Consider the following 21,229-nt stretch of genomic DNA (forward strand, 5'->3'; position numbering starts at 1 on the left):
ACGCTCGTATGAAATTATTTATACAAGTCCACGTTGGACTTCCTTAAAGTAAAACAGCCTTGGGGATGGGAGACAAATCGTCTCCCTAAACGTCGGCTTGTATAAAAGCATTAACCTGGATGAGAACCCGAGAAATATTTGTCAGAAGTATTCTCCAGGAATAATTAAAATCGTTTATCTTTGTGGTTTGGATGCTTGCTGGACCAAATAACAATAGTCATCAATATAAATGAACCTATCCCTGGAAAAATTGAAGTACCAAATTTCTCTGATCCAATAATGGAAAATAATTGATTGGATAGAGTAATTAAATCACTTAGTACGTTCCATGCTTTATAAATATATGTATTGACTCCGACCATGATTTAGATATATCATTATGAAGGTCCGTGATTCAAATTTAAGTACCGAAATCATGATCGGTGGTTGTAAACATAAATTGTGAAATGCATTAATTTATTCTTTTCTCTACATCGCGGTCCTTGAAAGAGAAGATGGAAACCTTACATAGTATTGAGTGGCATTGCGGACCGGTCAAAACGAACGGTTCTGGGATTAAGGGAGTTCGACGAACAACTCGTAAGTTAATGAATTATTCATAGAGAACTAATAAGCCATTAAAAAGTAGGGGTCGCTGAATTCCAACTCACTACAATGAAGGATGTTGAAACTTGAAATATCAGAGAAATAATTTTCCTCGCCGTTTAAAAATGCTCGGCTACGTTGCCATGGTTGTGAGACTTAAATGGTGGAGGTAAGCGTTATGTAACATATATATTTCTCTTGTGGCCCATAATTATCTCCATTCGTTGGTCTATGTGCGGCATTCGAGTTGTAAACATTCGGAGTCATTGGTTGGAATGCGTTTACTTGTTGATAAACGAATTCTTATCGCGACTGAAGTTACTTTGGAGCGCGACTGTTGGCCCCAACGCGTGGAGGTTTTTGTAATGTTCGTGTGTGATGGATAAAAAGCAGTTCCTCTGTTGACCTTGCTCTTAACATTCATCGACCAAAAAGCTCAAAGCTTTCTTAAGGTTTCTTTCATAAGTAGTTTATAACCTTCTCTAAAACTTTTTGGGCGTTATAATGAATTTAAGTCAGCTTTAACCTTCCTCATAAGCTAAGGTACGTTTAATTAAGTTTAAGAGTTTGTTACAGTAATTACCTAAGATAACTTTTCAAAACTCAGTTAAGTATTGTGCACTTGCGTTCCACAGCAACTTTCTGCAAGCCGTTGACTTAATCCGTAGACCATTTTTATGCTTCTACTTCCAAACAATAGTCACCTCCATGCCCTTCAGTTACTCCTCCACTGGGCGATATCATAGCAGTCTCTCTTCTTTTGCAAGTCACCTTCTTGAGCGACCACTATACTTTGATCCCAGTGGTGGAATTTTGTGTTTATTTTTTCCATTGATTTGATGTTCTCCCAGTATATTGAGGGAAGACATTTTAAACATGACGAAAACAATTATTTGGCTTGAAAAATGAAATTAGTCTCTCCCTTACAATGCAACAGTTCTTCTCAATGTAAGAGTGGCGACACGTAGTGCTTAACTTTTTCTTCCTCACCATCATATCGGGAAGGGGGTCAGGGGTCGGGCACGTTATGGATAATAAATTTTTAAATAAAATTTTCTTGTTTGGTATATATTTGGTATAAATTTCATTCTTATAAGTATTTAATGTTGATGTTATTTTATTCAGAGATAAGAAAACAAGAGTAGAGGTCAAATCCTTTTTCCGGTCGGTCATCCTCCATCATCTGCATCAGGCATCCTCTCCCACAGGTCTTACCGTGATTTCTGCGATCTAAAATGGAATAATCAAAGGATAGTTAGAGATTATTGGTCAGGCACTAAATTTTACGAATAACATACTTTTCCAGTTTGATTCTTTTTTATCTCGCGTAAATTATTTGAGATTGTTAATAAATAAAAATGCACTCTTGTGAAATTGATTTTTCTAGATTCGCCGGCGAATGCTCTTCGTCTTTGATCGAAAACTACTTCTCAGATATGTGATTCGGGTCACTGAATTCTTCCTGCCATTTGAATCTTCAAGAGGAAGAGTTGTATCCCTCGAGAAAAATATTATTTACCCCTCATCTGGACCCCAACTTTTTAGTCAAGTACTGTGACCACTTACGGTGGCATCATTCCGAAGTAAATGGTTTCAGTCTTTAGCTGCTGGAAATCTAATATATCTCTCTACAGTCCCGAGCTTAGCGCTTTGATTAAAAAAAGCCATTATTGCTAATGAAAATCCACCATAAGAAGTCACATGAAACTAATCCACTTGACAAATATTCTTATCAACTTTATTCAAGCCTAAATTTTCGAAAACTGACGTCCTAGCGTGTTGAATTCAGGACCCAACTATGTATAATGAACAGTCTTGCCAAATCAATAATTTTATTTATTTTTACGGCAATTATTGTGGAAGTTGTTCTGAATTTATATTATTTAACTCTAAGACCGTGTATTTAACTATAAGTTTAACGATCGTTGATTTCGTTTACTTATTTTTTCACCTAGCAACAATTTTTCTTTGTTTTTAAAAGATATAATATGGACAATGCGTGGTATACATTGACTTTGAGGCATTTTAAATTGTATATATATTCTACGCTTACCTCCAAAAAATGGTTTGTCAAGATACTAGGAGAAATTTTAAGGAAGGGTACGATATTGATTTGGTTGGAAAGCGTTAGTAAAATTGACTGATGATTTTTAACAAATGAAAATTTGTAGTCCAATTCATTGTTATTGTCATTCCATTCAATTTTATTACTATTAAAGTAATAGCTTTTTTACTGCAGATTGGAGACTACGGAGGTTGGGTCTAATTTGGGAGAACCTAGTTTGTATCGAGGTTATGACAAAGGATTTTGTGAGTGGAATAAACCAATAAAACTTTGTGGAAAGGGACCAAGATATTTCATTCCAAATTATGAAAAATTGTATAATGGAATAATAGGTTTTGAAATTTTCAAATAATATTTTATCTTAGATTAAAATCGACTTATCTTTCTATTTTTTTATGAGAAGAGGATATTTTGATGTAATAGGGTAGTTTCCTTCATCAAAGAAAACGAAAGGCATTGATTGCGATTCGTTACCCACCATTAGTGTATTCATAATGTACAAATTATTTGGTTTTAGAAATCCCAGTTTTGACGAATGTTTATAATAATTTTAATCTCATTTGAAAAAGACCAGATTGGTGTCCATGCGATGCCATTCCGCGTGACTTCACAGGGACCTAGTTTCGATACGAGTAGATAGGAGTTTTACAATTGTCTGAGATTACCAATGCATGCATGAGGCACAGAGCTCAGGGAAACATGTCTTAATAATCACCTATTAAAATTGCCTATATGTAGTCGGAAAGTTTCCTTCGTTTGATAAGGTATTAATAATCCTTTATAAAGCCAAGCGCTACCTGGTAGCAGCCTGCATCGTATTTGCGCTCATAGCCTTGCACCAAGGTGGCCTCACACGGCGGTAGCCAGAACCCGAATTACGTCACTCGGGCTTTTCCCATATTTCATACTAAGCCGTCGCGTTTTCGCGCGCTTGAATATTTTCACTTATCATTCAATCGCGAAAAATAGATATCGTCATTTAAAAATCTAAGCGTGAAATACTTACTCCAGGAGTTATAATCTTTCGATTTTGGCAATTTAAAAAAATAATAGGAAACCACCCTATTACCTGGACATCAGCTGGCGCTGATAAAGCGTGCATCACTGATCTTTTGACGTCATCTGTCGTGATGATGGGTCTAGTGGCCAGGGACTCCTCGTAATTCGGCATTCCAACTGTTTTTAAGATGTCTGTGCGAACTAGCCCAGGACTTATGCTCTGAAACCAGATGAGGAAAATTTATGAAAGCAGTTTAGATTTCTATGAGTGCAATTGATGTTCCGATGATGGATTTAGATGAGGGTTGCGCATTCAGACGTGGAATTGCAACTCTTTAAAACTTTTCGGAAGATGGAAGGTCAAGTTAATTGTCACCGCTAAAAATATATTTTTTATATTCAGCCGCTATCTCGTGCAATTTTAAAATAAGAAAACACCAAAGTTCCCACCCACCTGTCTTAAGCTGTATACTTCATTTGGTTATCTGTGCTTTCACGTCAATTATGCAGAAGCATGTTCATCATTTGGCATTTATCGGTCCACTGCATTGATCAACCTCATTTGTTGCGTTGCCCGTAAGAAAGCTTCTTAAATATATCTCCAAAGTTTCCGTAAATCGAGGCTATCGAAGTAATCTGGATGCACGTTTGAATTTTCGTGGGCATATTTGCCATAAGAACCGTTTCTACTTCTGTAAATTTCTACTTCAGCCTTGCTAGTACAATGTGGCATACGGGGTGATCTACAACGTCCCCTGGCTTCCCCTGTCAACAAGTATTAGGAATCCATAGCGCCCTTTTCATGAATCTCAATGGCTTTCACTAAGCATGCACACGGAATTAAGTTGCCTAATTACAACGCTACGTACTTCCAGCATCTAGGATAATGCATAAATGCATATGAATTTCATCGTTTAACAAGTTATTTACACATGGAATTTAATGTAATCTGTACTGTATTATCATTCAGTTCGTCTTTGCTGGTTGATTAAAAAAAGTAAATAACTTTATCATAGTCGTATAGATATACTCACCGTGACCCTTATCATAGACTTTGCTTCCGCAAGCTCCCGTCGAAGTCCTTCTGTCAAGACCGTTACGGCATATCTCGATGCACTGTAAACGTGTAAACCACATCTTCGGGTTATGAAGTGTCCAAGAACGCTAAAGTGGGAAGCAAGCGATAACATTAACCTCATTTGGTACGTTAATCAGAGAAATGAGCATATTCATGAATGAGAAACATGTCAATTACGTTTTCACGGAATAATATCTAAGGTCATTGCTCAATACATTTTTTTCACCAAAATATGTGACGGTTTTTATCGGTTACATAGCTTTGCCCCATTTGTGTAATATAAAGTTTACGAATAATTTTCATTGTGAAATAATGATGTGTCTGATTACAGGTGGTTATTTTTATAATGTGATGCAAAAAGCATAGGATTTTGATAAAGTTCTATGAACTTCGAAATGGAAGTATATGCTATTGAAATCAGATATTTATGCAAATAAGATCGAGAGGTTGACAATCGTTAAAGGCTTCTTCATTTTTCATACTCTTTTGGCATATATAGTCGATGAGGAAGTGCGAATAATAACATTCACGTTGCTATGAGAGGGACTTAACTTCCCCCCTTAACCCTAAAAATAAAAAGATCTCATCGAAACAATCCTACCTATTCAAAATACAGCAATAAAATGTTTTAATGTATTTTTAAAAAGTTATTAAGTTTAGTAGCTAATTCGCATAACCAACGGATTCTAAGTTTTTTTTTTAAATATCGTGCAATGAAACCTGGTGTGGTGTGAATTCAATGGATCCATCCATGTGCAAAGGAAAGAGAGGGGGATTTTTACTTGACCAATTGCTTCCATTGACAGTAGTGATACACAATTTTTAGGATTCCATGTTCGCATCGCCTTTGGTCACTTTCATCACGTGCACTCTAGTTTGTATTTACGGTGATGGGATCATAAACCCTAGATTAAGGATAAAGGTAGAGACGGCGCGGCGGGTAGAAAAGTCTTCAGTACACAGTATTCATATTTTTCAGGTGACATGAGAAATATAAACAACAATGGGCTACTGAGAAAAAAAATTAGATCATATCAAAATGAAATACCATGCAATGAAATATTTTCTACATTACTCCCTCAATGGTCACTAAGCTTCTCTTGATTAATTTTTTCGGCACCCAAACGAACAGCAAAAGCGCATCATTTCGCTAATCGTATGTAAGTCACGTGACTCAATTCCACGTCACAATAGGGTAGTTTCCTTCATCAAATAAAACGAAAGGCATTGATTGTGATTTGTTTACCATCATCAGTGTATTCATAATGAACAAATTATTTGGTTTTAGAAATACCGGTTTAGACGAATGGCAATGGTCAATTTAAACTGCATTTGAAAAAGGCCAGATTGGCGCCCATGCGATTCCACTCCACGCGACGTCACAGGGACCTAGTTTCGATACGAGTAGTCTGGAGTTTTACATCGTCTGAGATTACCAATGCATGAATGAGGCACAGAGCTCAGGGAAACGTCTTAATAATCACCTATTAAAACTGGCTAAGGTCGGAAAGTATTCTTCGTTTGATAAGGTATTAATAAACCTTATTTAAGCCAAGCGCTACCTAGTAGCAGCCTGTGTTGTAGCTGCGCTCATATCCTCGCCCCAAGGTCACCTCACAATGCGGCAGCGGGAACCAGAACGACGTTACACGGAGTTTTCCCAGCATTCATATTTAGCCGTCGCGTTTTCGCGCGCTTGAAAATTATCACTTTCCATTTAATCGCGAAAAATAGATATCGTCATTTAAAAATCTAAAAGCGTGAAATACGCACTCCAGGAGTAATAATATTTCAATTTAGGCAATAAAAAAATAATAGGAAACCACCCTATTGAGACTTTGGGTATTTGTTGGGACCAAAGCAGTGATGTCTCCCGCCCTCTACTAATATATTCTCTAGTATACGATAACCCCAGCGGCGAGGGGAATTACCTGAGTGAGTGGAAGAATTGCGTAGAAGGAATTACCTGTTTATGTTGATGATATGTCCATCGTCTATGCCATTTTCCCGCATCAACTTGAGCGCTTCACTCGAACACATGACCATGCCCATCACGTTGGTGCCGAAGCACGTCTGGACTTTCTCATACTGCTCCCGGTCCACTGATCGGAAGAAAATGGAAGTGAAACTAACCTGGAGCGCTTTTTAACAACTTATGTTTAAGTCAATATAATTAGAGATGCGTGAAAATCGCAAATGCGATAAATGCGATGTGCGCAAATAAATGCGACATAGATGCGATGACTGGACTTTTACGATATTTTTACGCAAATTTGCCTTTTCGGTGGCAAAATTCGTACATTTGTGCAGAGCGCAGTTTAAATGCTCCGCCGACACTCAACGCTTAAAGCATGTGAGCGACTGGCCAGCTGATAGTTGGCTGGGACTCTACGTGACCGCGGACTACAAGTGGGCGCGGGCAAGCTACACCTCCGCCACTATATGTCTTATTCCTTAATTTATGATTGTTCTACAAGATAATTATTTCAAATATTCTGTATTTTGTCATATATCTGTGTTTCACTACATTTTATCGTCATCTACGAAAATAAAAAAATAGACGCTACAAAATGCGATAAACTGTTATTGAAAGTGCGATAGAATAAAAATGAAAGTGCGATTTTCTCGTATCTCTAATTATAATCGAAAGATAATGATTTTAGTACAAAGGAAAGCCACGTCATCCGGACAAGAATTGCACTAGGCGAACAGGGAGCGGTTCACACATATTACAGGTATTAAGCCTGGAGCAGCTAAAAAATCGGAGGCTATGTGCTAGGCTTAGATTGTCTGTGCTATTAAAAAATTATATCTTTCAGAGTGACACAGAGAACATCATATTTAAACCTCAATACATTTCCAGTTCTGTAAGAAACAATAAAATTAAAGAGATATTTCGGCCTACGGATAAGAATAGGATTCCGTTTTTCTATCGAGCAATAAATACTTCGGTAAATACTAGGTGGGACTCAGTAGTCAAATATCTCCAAAGCGTATCTTTTTGCAGACGGCTGGCGTAATAACACCCTCGTCCACGGGCCTATTGGCAGTTGGGGAGGAGGGTGTTAGCAGTATTTAGATGCACAGTGTACACCTATCAGACGATGACTGGGTTGGGATCTAGGGGATTTTTGAAATGCACGTAGGATCATAAATTATCCGGGAGAGTGCATTTTTTAGTTGAAATGCAATTAACCTCTTCCAATTCGATCAATTTTCCGAACATCGTGCTCCTATCCTCTATTTATTTTTTTTTGTTGTTCTCTTTTATATGGTAGGTAAGGAAATGAAATTTTGTAATTTGTAATAATCGTACAACCGTGAAATAAAATGCGATTTTTAAACATGGAGAACACAGCTATCGCTACTCGAATAAAATCATTTTAATCCTATCAATGCATCATGTTTCATTGAATATGAATTATTCCTGTATGCTATGAATGTTTTAACATTGCTAAGCTTTGTTATAAATTTATTCATATTATTTCATATAAATAGTGCTAAAATTATGAGAATCCGATGATGAGATACACTCGTCATTGCGCGGTTTGGCATCGCAAGTTCATGACGAGCTACACTCGACATTACAGCGCAAGGGGTTCAGTCAGCATTATGTAACTTATTGGCCCTGTGGGAAGAGCGCTTCAGAGTCTTTTAATGGATATGTGGCCATTTCAAACACGAGTGATTTAATGAATAAACTTTACTCGGGTTTGCGTGCGGGTAAGGAAATCTAAGGTAGCCTACGTTTCGGGTTCCGTCTCGTCACCCATTCTTAATAAGAGTGATTTCTTTGAACGCCGCTAAGCAAAAACATTCGGCACCTGTGAGATGATCCCATAAAAGTAACTGACTCGTATTTTTTGTTTCACCCGCTTGTACCCAGGGAGAGAGTGCTATTAGGACTTATACAGCTTCTACACGGGCATAAACAACCCATATAATTCGTTTATCTTTCCCAAAAATATTATTTGCTACCTTCTAAACATGGGCGTAACCAGCAAGGGGCAGGTGGGGGCAGCTTCCCCCCCTAGAAGCAAAAATCGCAGAAGTCTTAAAGCAAAATCAGTAGTGAATTGAAACGAAAGTATTCAACAAATTTTATTTAAACCTACGAAAAATGATTTAAATGAGTGTAAGATATGTAACTAAAATAAAACTATTTTTTCAAGGAAATAATCTCATAAAACCCATGGCTTGCCGCCCCTAGATCATGGCTTGCCCTCCCCTAGTTATGATCCTGGGTACGCACTTGCTTCTAAACACAAAGTTAGTTAGCGCAACATCGTTTTCTTAATTTTTTTTGTTGAGAAAAGTATATGACATCGACTTCGCGTAAATCTCTCGATGGAGAGTTCTTTCTGAAAGTAATGATTGTCATGTATTAGACATAACCCTTCCCCGTCCCGCCAAAAAATAAATTTCTGGATACGCAGATCATGGGGACATAATGTTTATGATAAAACAAACGAATTAAAAGGAAATGTGTTTTATTACTATGTAGCCAATATTTGCAAAATTCCGATGTGTAATGCCGATAATAAATGCCAGGAATAAAACTTTCGTGTAAATGCCGAAATAATTGCTTCCGTGAATCATAATACCTCGAGATCTTAGGTCACCATTGAGAGATTTTTGTCACATCCGATCTATTTACAGGTGTGGAGAAGAAGAGCTAACTTTCAGTCACATGCAAATGAAGGGGACGTTGACATTTTGGATATACCGGAAAGATCAAAGCGAATGATATAAAAGAAACTTGTCAAGGTGGCTGGAAACTTAATGGACTTGGCTATGCAAACGCTTCAACATAACAAATTTCGAATCCGTCGTGCGTGAAGAAAGTACGAAATTCATTTTTTCCACATATGAGGTTGGTACAAATATGAGAAAGTGGTCGTGTGACTACAGCTTTCGTGAACTCAGTAATTCTTATTTTAGTAATTTTGGCTCTTTGCCTACTTCGGACTGAGCTATACCCTCGCTTAAGAAGAACAAACTTTACGTTGTACCTTTGTGTGAGTGATATCTACAAACTACCCCGTAAGTCGCCTAAAAGGCGTGTGGCAGGGGTGTTAGGTCACAAGCCGTCAACACATAAAAAGCAAATGCCCAAAAAATTACGACCGGCATTTATTAAAATCCTTGATGGTTCGGCGGAAAAACGAATTCCCACATCTACCCATTCTGAAAAATATCTCTCTTAATTTATCGCTTCTGTCGGACCTGGAAATATTAGTAAAGGAAGATTCTTTACATAGATCGTAAGGCATAAATTAAAAACTAATTGTATTTCTATTAGGGATGGTCGGATCGGATGCCTCGGATCCAAATATCCGCGGATATTGACCTTCTTTGGATACATTGGATCCAAAGTCGCGGAAGACATCGGATCTGGATCCGAAATTTTAAATAATAGCTTCAGTGAATGCAATAAGGGTGGAAAGAGTTCCAATTCTATCTTCGAATGCGTCATCGCACGCGATTCTTGTCCTATTCATGAACCGTTTTGTTTGAAAGCTCTTGCAGAGGTTACATAGCAGAATTTCAGCCGTGGAAAATAAAAATGGCAAAATACGGCTGGCACGTAGGGTGACTTTTCCCAAGAGATTGAACAATCATCGGGAGAATCTCAGCGACAGGAATTTGAAAATTCATTTCGATCCGAAAATATCCGATCCGAAAGATCCGGCTCGGAAAATTCAAAGATCCGATCCGAATCCGGATTCGAAAAAAATCCTGGATCCGTCCATTCTTAATTTCTATGAAAACAAATGTTTTCCCATGTAAGTAATATGCTTTCCGAAACTTCTACTGCTAGCAGGAGACCATACCAAAAACAAGGTTGAAGGGCTCCGCACTTCAACAGTGCTATAAAACGACCCATCACTCTTCAGGCTTTTAAATAGGTATGGGAGGCTGGGAAGTGGATGCAATAGATTATGAACGGGTCTTGCCTGGAAAGAGAGTTCGTTTGTTAATAAAAGAGCTCGTTTCCCCTTCGTTAAGCGCACGATTCTCCGTTGCAGTGTATGGATTACACTCAAAGAAAGAAGCCCTTCAGTTCAGAAGCTTACAGTGCACAGCGATTGCATGATAAGTGTCATTCGTGGCAATATTTATAAAATTTAATTTCAGGTGATTCTTTTCTATCGCAATAATACCTATTATCCAGATATGAAAGTGAATGTGGCCATATCGCATCCACACGCTTGCCGCATCGCCGTACTCTCGAAAAAACGATGTAAAATTCGGGGTTGCAAGTTGGTGCAAGATTTCACTTTAGATTCGCAATGTAGAAGCTTTGTAAAACGACGTGGTATAAGTCACTTGGTGGAAACAGGCTCCGCCATTTTGTTGTATATCTATAGTTAATGATAAAACCAAATCTTTAAAAACCGTCCAAATGGAAGAAAAAGAAGTCTTAATTAAGATGAAATAAATTTTTTCAATTTAACTATTCATGAATCCAACACGAGGATAAAGTTGGCATTTTTCAGAAAAAATCGTGGTTAGCAGTTTTTCGCTAAATGTTCAACTTTGGCCTCGAATGTATTGTCAACGTGAAGACACAGGATAAAAATAATCTGGCAAGTTATGCAAAATTTCTTTGAAAATGTGTATGCGAAGTTTCAACTTCCTAGCTAAAAAAAATCGATTTTGAGGTTTCGGTGAACTTTTTTCGATTCTACCTCACTGTGCGGCAGCCCATTAACAGGAGGAATCAGCAACCCCTATCGACCGGTTTTATTTTTCTTTCCCGACGAATTATTCCATGAAAACTGTCGCTATCATCTTCATATTTTCCCTTTGAAGTTGTAGTGCGGAAACTTGTTATCATTTATGTCCGTATCTAAATAATGAAAATCTTATACTGAGCATTTTCCTGGGGTGAAATTTTATAATTTTTTTTATTTAGTTAAATATGACTTAGTAAAAATATCAGTGAAAATGTGATTTACACTTAGTTTGTGTGCCCTGGATATTTCAAGATATTATAGTATCTTTTACTCGATAAATAATCCGTAAAATAAGGCTAGTTACTGCTAATTATGCGGGAATACATATTCTGAAAGACAAGAGGTTTTTCGGTCTCATTTACGTGATCGGGCTAAGAAAAACGCCATTAGTATGTCAGCGATTATTCTGACGTGGTCGCAAACTATACTGTTTGTCCAAGAGTTACTTGAGGTGGGAGCATAAAGTGATGAAATATAAGTTTTGGAAAAGAAGTAATTTTGATGCTTACTATTTGTCAGAGGTGAGTACGCTCCCATTCCGGCATTGTTTACGAGAACATGCACGCCACCTAGGTTCTTGCGGACCCAATCGAAAGCTTCAACGACGTCATCCTCTTTCCTGACGTCTGCCTTCACTGCGAACAGTTTTCCCTTGCGGTCAGCGAGGCTCCTGGACAGATCCTGGAGTCATTGATTATAAAAAGAAATCGATTTAGTGAAATAGATCTACAGGATGAACAATGAGAATGTTCTAATTAAAGGAAGAAAGAAGAAAACCGTAAAAAAGAGACAAAATTACTAAATCGGCCATATCTTTAGGCATGTTGGCCTGATGAGGACAATCATCGAGGGATAAGTGGACGGCAAGAACGGTAAGGGAAGAAAAAAAAACATTAAAATAACACGACAAGACATGCGTAAGTAATCTTAGGATTCAAACTTTATGTTTCACGACCCCTTATTATATATATATATTTTTTTTTTAGATCACGAGATGTGGGTCAATTGTAAATATTATTTATTTTTTCCAAACTTTGCCAACGTTTCGGACATTATATTTGTCCATCCTCAGGGCTTTTGCTTTAGATGTGATATCTATTTCCGGACTTTTATCTCCCATATTCCTCTTGCTTGGCGTAGTCCTTCCTGTTGAAAATGGTTTTCAATCTCTTCTGATTTAACTCTCCTCTGGCATGAAATCTCCTTTTTTATCCTGGGTGAAGTGAATTGATGAACAACTGGACAGCTTCTCTTCCTTGTATAATTCAAACTTTATGTTTCACGACCCCTTATTATATATATATATATTTTTTTTTTTTAGATCACGAGATGTGGGTCAATTGTAAATATTATTTATTTTTTCCAAACTTTGCCAACGTTTCGGACATTATATTTGTCCATCCTCAGGGCTTTTGCTTTAGATGTGATATCTATTTCCGGACTTTTATCTCCCATATTCCTCACGTATTTATATTTACGTTGGCAAAGTTTGGAAAAAATAAATAATATTTACAATTGACCCACATCTCGTGATCTAAAAAAAAAAAAATATATATATATATATATAATAAGGGGTCGTGAAACATAAAGTTTGAATTATACAAGGAAGAGAAGCTGTCCAGTTGTTCATCAATTCACTTCACCCAGGATAAAAAAGGAGATTTCATGCCAGAGGAGAGTTAAATCAGAAGAGATTGAAAACCATTTTCAACAGGAAGGACTACGCCAAGCAAGAGGAATATGGGAGATAAAAGTCCGGAAATAGATATCACATCTAAAGCAAAAGCCCTGAGGATGGACAAATATAATGTCCGAAACGTTGGCAAAGTTTGGAAAAAATAAATAATATTTACAATTGACCCACATCTCGTGATCTAAAAAAAAAAAAATATATAATCTTAGGATTGTTGACCAGTTATGATGACGATGTTTCAGGTGAAGATTTCTGTTCGAGAGGAATCCATACATAAAATATAAAAGATTAAAAACGTGGTTTCCGTGAGTTCATTCATACTATAGCAATAGTTTGATTAGTAAATGGAACCTATTTTTTTCTCCCTATCTCCAGTTTTTATCTCCCAGAGGATCTTGTTTCCCGTATCCTTCTTGCTTTGTCATCTTCATTTACATAATACCCTGTGAGGGGTTTTTGGCAGGAGATGATCAATCATCAGGATGCAGTATCTCCTCATGCACACCATGGCCATAAAATATTGCGCATAATAATTATAAAATATATGTCCACATTCATGCAAAGGCAAGACTTACCAACTGTTTACAGTTCCTGTAGCAAATTCATAACTGAGGTTAGAGAAATGGAAAAATAAAAACACACAATGATTGGTCTTAAAGATTGACAATATTAATTTTGTTTGTCGGTTCACTGTAGCTATCCTTACGAGGGAAGAATGACATTTAAATCTCTCTGTTTTCCAATGACATTGCTATTTTATTCTCGTGATCACGTCTACCATATTACAACGGTAAGCGAAGGATATGTTTCCCGTCGTCTGAGAAAATATTTACTCCTAATTTACTAAGTAAATTGAACCTATACTTTGCTCTACGCTCCTAGAAATATGTCTATCTTAACTCACCTAACATATTGGAAACACTACACTTTTTTGTCGTAACAACTTATCACGACTCAGGCCGCACTGCGCTGTGTGTACTGTGTCCTAAATACTTTCACGTGCGCTCTTTTCCGGCAGTTTTTCTTTTCTTTTGTTTCTCACCTCAGGGGCGCAGCTAGGAATTTAGGCTGGGGGGGGGGGGGGTGAGGTGCAACTAGTACCGGGGTGTGTGGGGGTATGGAATACCCACCAGGATAAGTGGTAGGTGCGAGATTAATAAATTGCGGACATTTAAGATAAATGGTTCAAAATTGTGAGTTTTACGGCTTTCTGAAGGATAATCTATTAATCCTTATACTTCACATTAGTAATATCAATCCAATTAAGAAAAATGGATTAAACTTAAAAATTTCTCTGAGCTCAACGGGGGGTTTTATCCCCCAAAACCACCCCCTCGCTGCGCCACTGTCATTTCGTGGCCACTCCACCATGTCTTTTCTCGGCATTGAATGATCTGTGGTGTCCCCTATTTCTCCATACCTATACTTCTTCGTTTCTCACCCTACCCGTACATTTTTTCTTCAGCATCCTGCTCCAATAACAGGTTTCGAAGTCCTCTATTATTTTACTGATCGCATTTTTATAATGGTCCTAGCTCCTCAACCATAGAGTAGCATGCGTAGGTAATACAATTTGTATGATACTTAGTTCGTTTTATATTACTTAGTGACGGAGAATTTTAAATACCTGCATTATCTAATTACATCATTATAATTTCTGTAGATTGGATAGAAAATTAGCATATATATTTTTTGGAAGTAAGGCAGAATAATATTATAAAAACCACAATGATATTATGTAGCCTAATTTAATCAAATCAAATTACTCACTGATAAAGTCATAATTATTCTATATTATATAGGGTGTCGTATTTATCTTGACCACCCGAAATAACCTTTTCGTTCAGATGTAAATTCAAAAATGTCTCAAGCAAATGTCCATTAGCCGTCGGGGGGACATTAATTAGCATGATTGCCTTCCTTGTAGCTTTGTTATTTACAAGGGCATGAACAGCGGTATGTCTGTTTAAAATGGCACCCTATATTTTTTTCCGGCAATTCATTTCCTCTCCTAAAGACTTATTCAAAAATGTAGCACAGTGGACCACTAACATAAACACAGTGTTATGAAAAATGACTGACTCAATAGCACTTAGTGCAGGTAGGCGGGTATTGGAACTACTCCACCACTCATTCATAAAAAATATAGGGTGCCATTTAAAAAAGACATACCACTCTTCAAATCTTTGTAGAAACAAAGATACAAGGAAGGCAGTCATGCAGATTAATGTCCCCCTGACGGCTAATGAACATTTGCTTGACACAGTTTTGAATTTGCATCTGGACAAAAAGTTATTTCGGATGGTCAAGATAAATAGGACACCCTGTATACCAGCATATAAATTCGTGGATACACGGGTGTGCTGATGATTAAAAAACCTCCAGGTATACATTTGCAAGGGTTAAAGTCTTTTATTACTTTTCCAATGGTCTAAATTACGAGTCATGATTTCCTTCGTTGATTGCAAACTACCTTGGGCTAATCCTCTTCTCACCTGCACCAATTCCACCCTGCGTGCCAATCCAACCACGATCATTCCCCGCTCCACCAACTCCGTCGCTATGCTCTTCCCGATGCCGGAACTCGCGCCCGTGACAACCGCCACTCTGCCCTCCCAACGGTCCATCTCTCAGTGGCGCGAATGTTTTTCAGGAGCAGTGCGAGGTGCTGGTTCAGCTGCGATAGGTACCTGCATGCAAGAAAAGAACAGGAAGGGCTGACGGCAGCAACTATTTTATTTTTAATAAATGTCACCTCATTGAGGAGGTTTTCAGTTTTAAGCTGCAATGCAGGGCGACAGAATTTTAATAATACACATGGATCCATTTTTTTAGTTATTTTCTCTTAGGTGCCTTTGAAATTTTGGTAGTTAGGTGGCCGTTGAAATTAATTTTAGTGGGGAATTACTCGTGAATTTTATTTAGGGTGATCCCACTGAAATAAATTCCACTCCACTGCTTCACTTGAAAAGAGGATTGCATGAAAAATGTGGAATACCCGTTCATTTTCTTGATAACCAATAGATTGACTCTCAAGCGAAAAACTCTTTGGAGCCTCACATCCCACTCTGCATCAGTCGAAGCGGTTAATGAAGTAGCGCTTCTCATCGATCTTAGGTTGAAATGAACGGATGATCTGACTCTGTGGTCATGGTGTACCGTATGCTATGTTATGTTTTGGTGGTTCAATACTTCGATTGGAGTTCAACTCAAGTCTTCCCTGTGTAGTACTTACTTCCAAGTTCTTATAATTGCCTATGATGATAAGTCTTTGCAAGGAATTCGCATGTTGACGACCCCGAGGAACTTGCCGTCTTCACTGCCGCGAACGACACCCAGTGTACGAGCGCTGCAGTCGTACATTGGTAAGTTCTTCATTACGTCCCCTTGAGTTGAGTTACACTTTTTAGTAGTTGAGTTGAGTTAGCACTTGAGTGACAGTCGCGCCAACGGTTGACGGTGAACACAAAGGACGATGAAACCGAATCATAGATGGACTTAAGAAAGGTCTCGGGAGATTTTTTATTATTTCTCTGAGATTATAATTTTTTAGTTCAAAATACAGTTGAGTAATTGATAGCCAAGTTCTTCGCATTATTTTCTTGCGGGCGAACATAAAAATTCCCATAAACTTAAAATACTAATCTAATATCGTTAGTGATATTTTTTTCATTATGATGCAGATGTGAATGTTTTTGGTTACACAGCTGAAATTGAAAGCATTGAAACATATAATTTTTTCATTTGAACACAGGATTGCATAAAAAATGTGGAAAACCTGTTCATTTTCCTGATAGCCTATAGATTGACTTAAAAGAGAAAAACTCTTTGGAGGCACTCATACCACTCCGCATCAACCGAAGTGGTTCATGAACTAGCTCTTCTCCTCGGTCTTAGGTTTAAATGAACGGATGATCCAATCCGATGGCCATAATGTAGTGCATGCTGTGGTGGTCCAATACTTCGATTGGAGTTCAGCCCAAGTCTTCCCTGTGTCGTACCATAGAGTAAGTATATTCTATGGTCGTACTTACTTCTAAGTTCTTGTATGTTGCGTTAGGGGATGCGTTCCTCCCGCGAGAGTCGAGTGGGGAATCCGTGGACGTGATGTGCTCCAAAGCGCACTGAGTCCCACCGCTAAATTTCCTCTCTCCACTTCAACCCCTCGTCTGCTTCGGCAAGATTCCTCCGAGATATGGACTCGATGTCATTCGCGCAAAAAGATAAAACGGATGTCCTCGAAAAAAAATCAGAATGCTAGTAAACAGAGGGAGAGAAGGGGCTTTGTACTACGCTTAACAAGGAATGTAAGAATTAGGAAAATTCCACGAAGTAAAAAAAAACATCTGCCTTGCCCGTAAACCCGGTCGGTGCAAAAGATTCATCCTTGCGAATGGTAGACTGACCTTTCACCAAAAATTGCACGTATTGAATGCTCACCTTATTAAAGAGTCACGATATAGTGGAAACTTTCGGCTGGGTCCGCAAGAACCTCGGTGGCGTACATGTTCTCGTCAACAATGCTGGAATGGGAGTGAGCACACTTCTGACAAATTGTAAGCATCAAAATGACGTCATTTAATTAAATAATTTTTTAACACTTCATTCTCTATCGTCGAGCCACTCTTGGATAAACTCGGTCAATGGTAATGATATTTCGGTTCCATTGATCGGGTTCAAAATATTTCAATGTGTTCATAAAAGTTGCTTATCGAGTCGCTGAGGGGCAAAGCGATCCGAATTTTACGGACAAATGAGGTGCTATTAATGTCGCTAACCGAAAATTATATTCGCGTTGATGTGATCTAGCATATTCATGACTGACCAACGTTATTCCTCACAATGCTTGTGAATGTTATTGAGTAATTAATGAGAGTAAATGGATGGAAGTACACTGATCTGTGATCACGATGCGAACGTTTATCAAAAGTCGATTAAAATGCGCCCTTAGTTTCGAAGATAATCAACTTTCCAAGGGACGGACTGGTGCGGGCTCCTTTACTTATTCCCTTTGATGGATACTTTGTGGTCGGAGCTAGGAGAACATATCGATGGCTAAGTTCTAGCAACACGTATCTCAAGAATAGAACATTTTCAGGAAAGCAAAAAAAAACGATTAATTTCTTTTACTTGCACACTGAAATTAAAAACCAAAAGTTCAAAAACTGAAAAGAAGCATTCATTTGCAAATAAGGAGTTGTTCTTTGCTTGTATTTTATTTTTTTTAAAGCTATTACACTTTGTTTAAGATACCCGTCTCAAAGCGGCCGATTTTCAGATACGTGTTGTAAGAACTTAGCCATCGATATTCATTGCATTCTTATACTTCTCGCCCGACCTGACAAAAGTTTGAGTCCTTATTCTGTTGGCCTTGCGTTCGAGTCACCAACGTCGCGATAAGGATGCGTTTATCAAAGAGTAAACACGTTCCAAACGAAGTTTTCAAATGTTTACCTCGCAAATGCTGCATATTGACCAAAGAATTGTCGATGATTATCTAACAGGTGAGTGATTCATTTTACATTATACTCACCGCTGCCATGAAAATTCCATCCAATGTCGCCGGGGAAGGAGTCCACAGTTAAAAATACCCCTCCATCCATAAATCCATAAATGCAGAAGAGATACAAGTTTAGATAGCATATATTTCCTCGTGAAATTCAGACCGCTCTATCGTCCGCGGGACGAGTGGGGGCTTTTGTAAAGTAACATAAATTTAAACGATTTTAATTTTTAATGAATGAATGGTGAGTACTTCTGACGAATATTTCTCGGGTTTGCATCCAGGTTAATGCTTTTATACAAGCCGACGTTGGACTTACATATAGTAACACAACCTTGAGGATGGGAGACAAGTCGTCTCCCGAAACGTCGGCTTGTATAAAAGCCGAGAAATATTTGTCAGAACATAATTTTACTTTGGGTAACAGCTCATTTAGTGGATGCCTGATGAATCTTTGATTTCAATATTCGTGGTCACTTACTCAACGAATAGGTTGGTTTATATAGGTGATATTAGAGCTCACTTCTAAATTAACCACTGGCGAGGGAATATCACACATTCAGGGGAGGGAGGCCAGTTCCTTTCTCTGGAAACGGAAATACGAGGCACAGGTTTATTTTCGTTCCAGCACGAAATAAAAATTATCAAGGAGTTAAGTTTTGACCCGAGACGAAACATTACTCCCAGGAACGAAACTAAATTGATCGAAACTCCGCTGCTCGTAGTTGTTTCGATTTTTCGAGTTGAGTGGAGGGGGATAAGGGAGAATAGTTTCGACCCATTGCGTTTGACATACGTGTAGAGAAGTTAAAACATTGAGCTTTAAAATCAAATGGCGAGTTTGCGTTCACCATTCTCCTGTTAGTGGTAAAAATATGAGTGGCCCATCCACCTAATGAAGGTAGGCCGAACCTCTACTTCATTCTACCATACTTCGCACTCGGTGTGCGGGTCGTAACTAAACCGTTCGAAGGTGAACACATGGTCCCTATGGTGCGTAACGTTATGCACGTTTCGTTTCGTCCCAGGGTTTAAGTTTATTTTTGACCCGAAGTAGTTTTGACTCCGATTTCGTTTCGACCTCCTCCCACGGCTTAATTCCATTTCGTTTCCACGTTTCAATCCTTGGAACAAAACTCTTGAAATTTTACTGTTTTTGTCTTTCGCTTAGTTTCCATTGCCATCCCTAGTTTCAAGGAAATTTCAACCAAATTCTAGGAAATAACCGTGGACTATGCCGATAAAGGCGAATTGTTTTTTCTCCAGGGAATTTCGCACTTAGACATGCACGAGCGAGCGAAGGTATTTTAGTTTTCAATAATATGTAGACACCCACGTGACCTATTTTACTGACAATATATTATACTCGTAGGTAAAAACTTGAAGGATATGCACACAATGCAATCTTCAGCCTTTGCTATCAGGCCGCAGTGCCATTTAAATTCCCTAAGATGAAATATATTTTAAATATCAACTCTTTTATTATACAGGACTAATTTGTGAGGATTTTTTTTTCGAATATCGCAATAGCAAAAAAAGATACCATAATTCCATTTCAAATTATTTGATTTACAAGCAAGGTTTCGCGGCTGAACCACATTATCATGTCATGATTAAATCACCTCCGGTCAATTCGATTATCACCCGAAGGTGCTCAGCTAAAGTGAAAAATCCGTATCAAATATATGGCTTCACGTGAAAAATGTTCTTTGTTAGTTTGTTCATTGGATTGTTTGCTGGTCTTTCCGGGCAGTGTCTTGATACTAAAATTTCGACCACTTCCGGATCGGCTAGAGTAATGTGACAGGGCTCATTTACAGTAACTTGAAAATCGTTAATCAGTACAGATACATTTTCTTAAGACATTTTGAAAACTGTCTACAAGATTCATGCAGGAGGATCTATTGAATTTTTCCCAATAATTTAAAGTTAAATTATAGCATTTCTTTGGCACTTTGGCGGAAGTATGCGCATGGGAAGAATGAGTCAGCTCACGCGTTAAGACGTCGACATATGCCATTCGGTACAGTCATAATGAAAAAGTAACGATTACTTGCAGAGCGCGCAATGAGTAGATTACGAGTGAAAATTAAATTATTTCAAATGTAGTGATTATAAGTAAAAAATACCTGAAATGTAATCGTTACCAATAACTGAGCTATTTTAAGTAATTAACTCCCCAACTCTGGAAAATAAGTGGAGAGACGTGAGATTAATTGACATTCGTGCGGCTTAATCAGGGGGTGACCTCTGCCATTATATTTATCAAAACCATTATTCGACTTGAACCATCGAATTAGTGAGCAGAAGACACATGGCAACTTTATCGAGCAGTTGATTAGAATGCACTAATAAAAAAACAGCATTAAAGGTCGTTAGAGTTATTGTAGTGTTGCTGTACGTATTTCAGATGAGATTTGGACGCAAACGGAGAGAGAGGCTGCCTCGCTTCTTTGTCCCGAGGGACTTGTCGCAGCACAGAGAAGGTGCGTTTAGGTATAATAGGGTTAAATGGAACGAGACTACTAGGGCGGGCTCGCAAGGATATTCTCGCGGGGGCAGGGTC

General features: G+C 38.1%; 1 protein-coding gene across 3 annotated transcripts; it reads right to left on the bottom strand.

Annotated features, from left to right (window-relative positions):
- Positions 1–1,684: 1,684 nt before the first annotated feature.
- LOC124161564 (farnesol dehydrogenase-like) lies at positions 1,685–18,194 on the bottom strand. 3 transcript variants are annotated; one of them, XM_046537945.1, is made up of 7 exons: positions 17,195–18,194; positions 15,656–15,850; positions 11,977–12,148; positions 6,694–6,829; positions 4,684–4,765; positions 3,720–3,869; positions 1,685–1,815 (listed from the first exon to the last, which is right to left on the bottom strand). In XM_046537945.1, the coding sequence occupies exons 2-7, from the start codon at positions 15,785–15,787 to the stop codon at positions 1,774–1,776; spliced, it is 714 nt and encodes a 237-aa protein (XP_046393901.1). In that variant the 5' UTR covers positions 15,788–15,850; positions 17,195–18,194; the 3' UTR covers positions 1,685–1,773. The 3 variants fall into 3 exon arrangements, with proteins under 3 accessions (XP_046393901.1, XP_046393899.1, XP_046393902.1); XM_046537943.1 differs by having other exon boundaries at positions 4,684–4,813; positions 17,195–18,193; XM_046537946.1 differs by lacking the exon at positions 3,720–3,869 and having other exon boundaries at positions 4,684–4,813.
- Positions 18,195–21,229: the final 3,035 nt, after the last annotated feature.

The sequence above is a fragment of the Ischnura elegans genome, chromosome 6 (genome assembly GCF_921293095.1).
Source record: "Ischnura elegans chromosome 6, ioIscEleg1.1, whole genome shotgun sequence".
Lineage (NCBI taxonomy): Eukaryota > Metazoa > Arthropoda > Insecta > Odonata > Coenagrionidae > Ischnura > Ischnura elegans.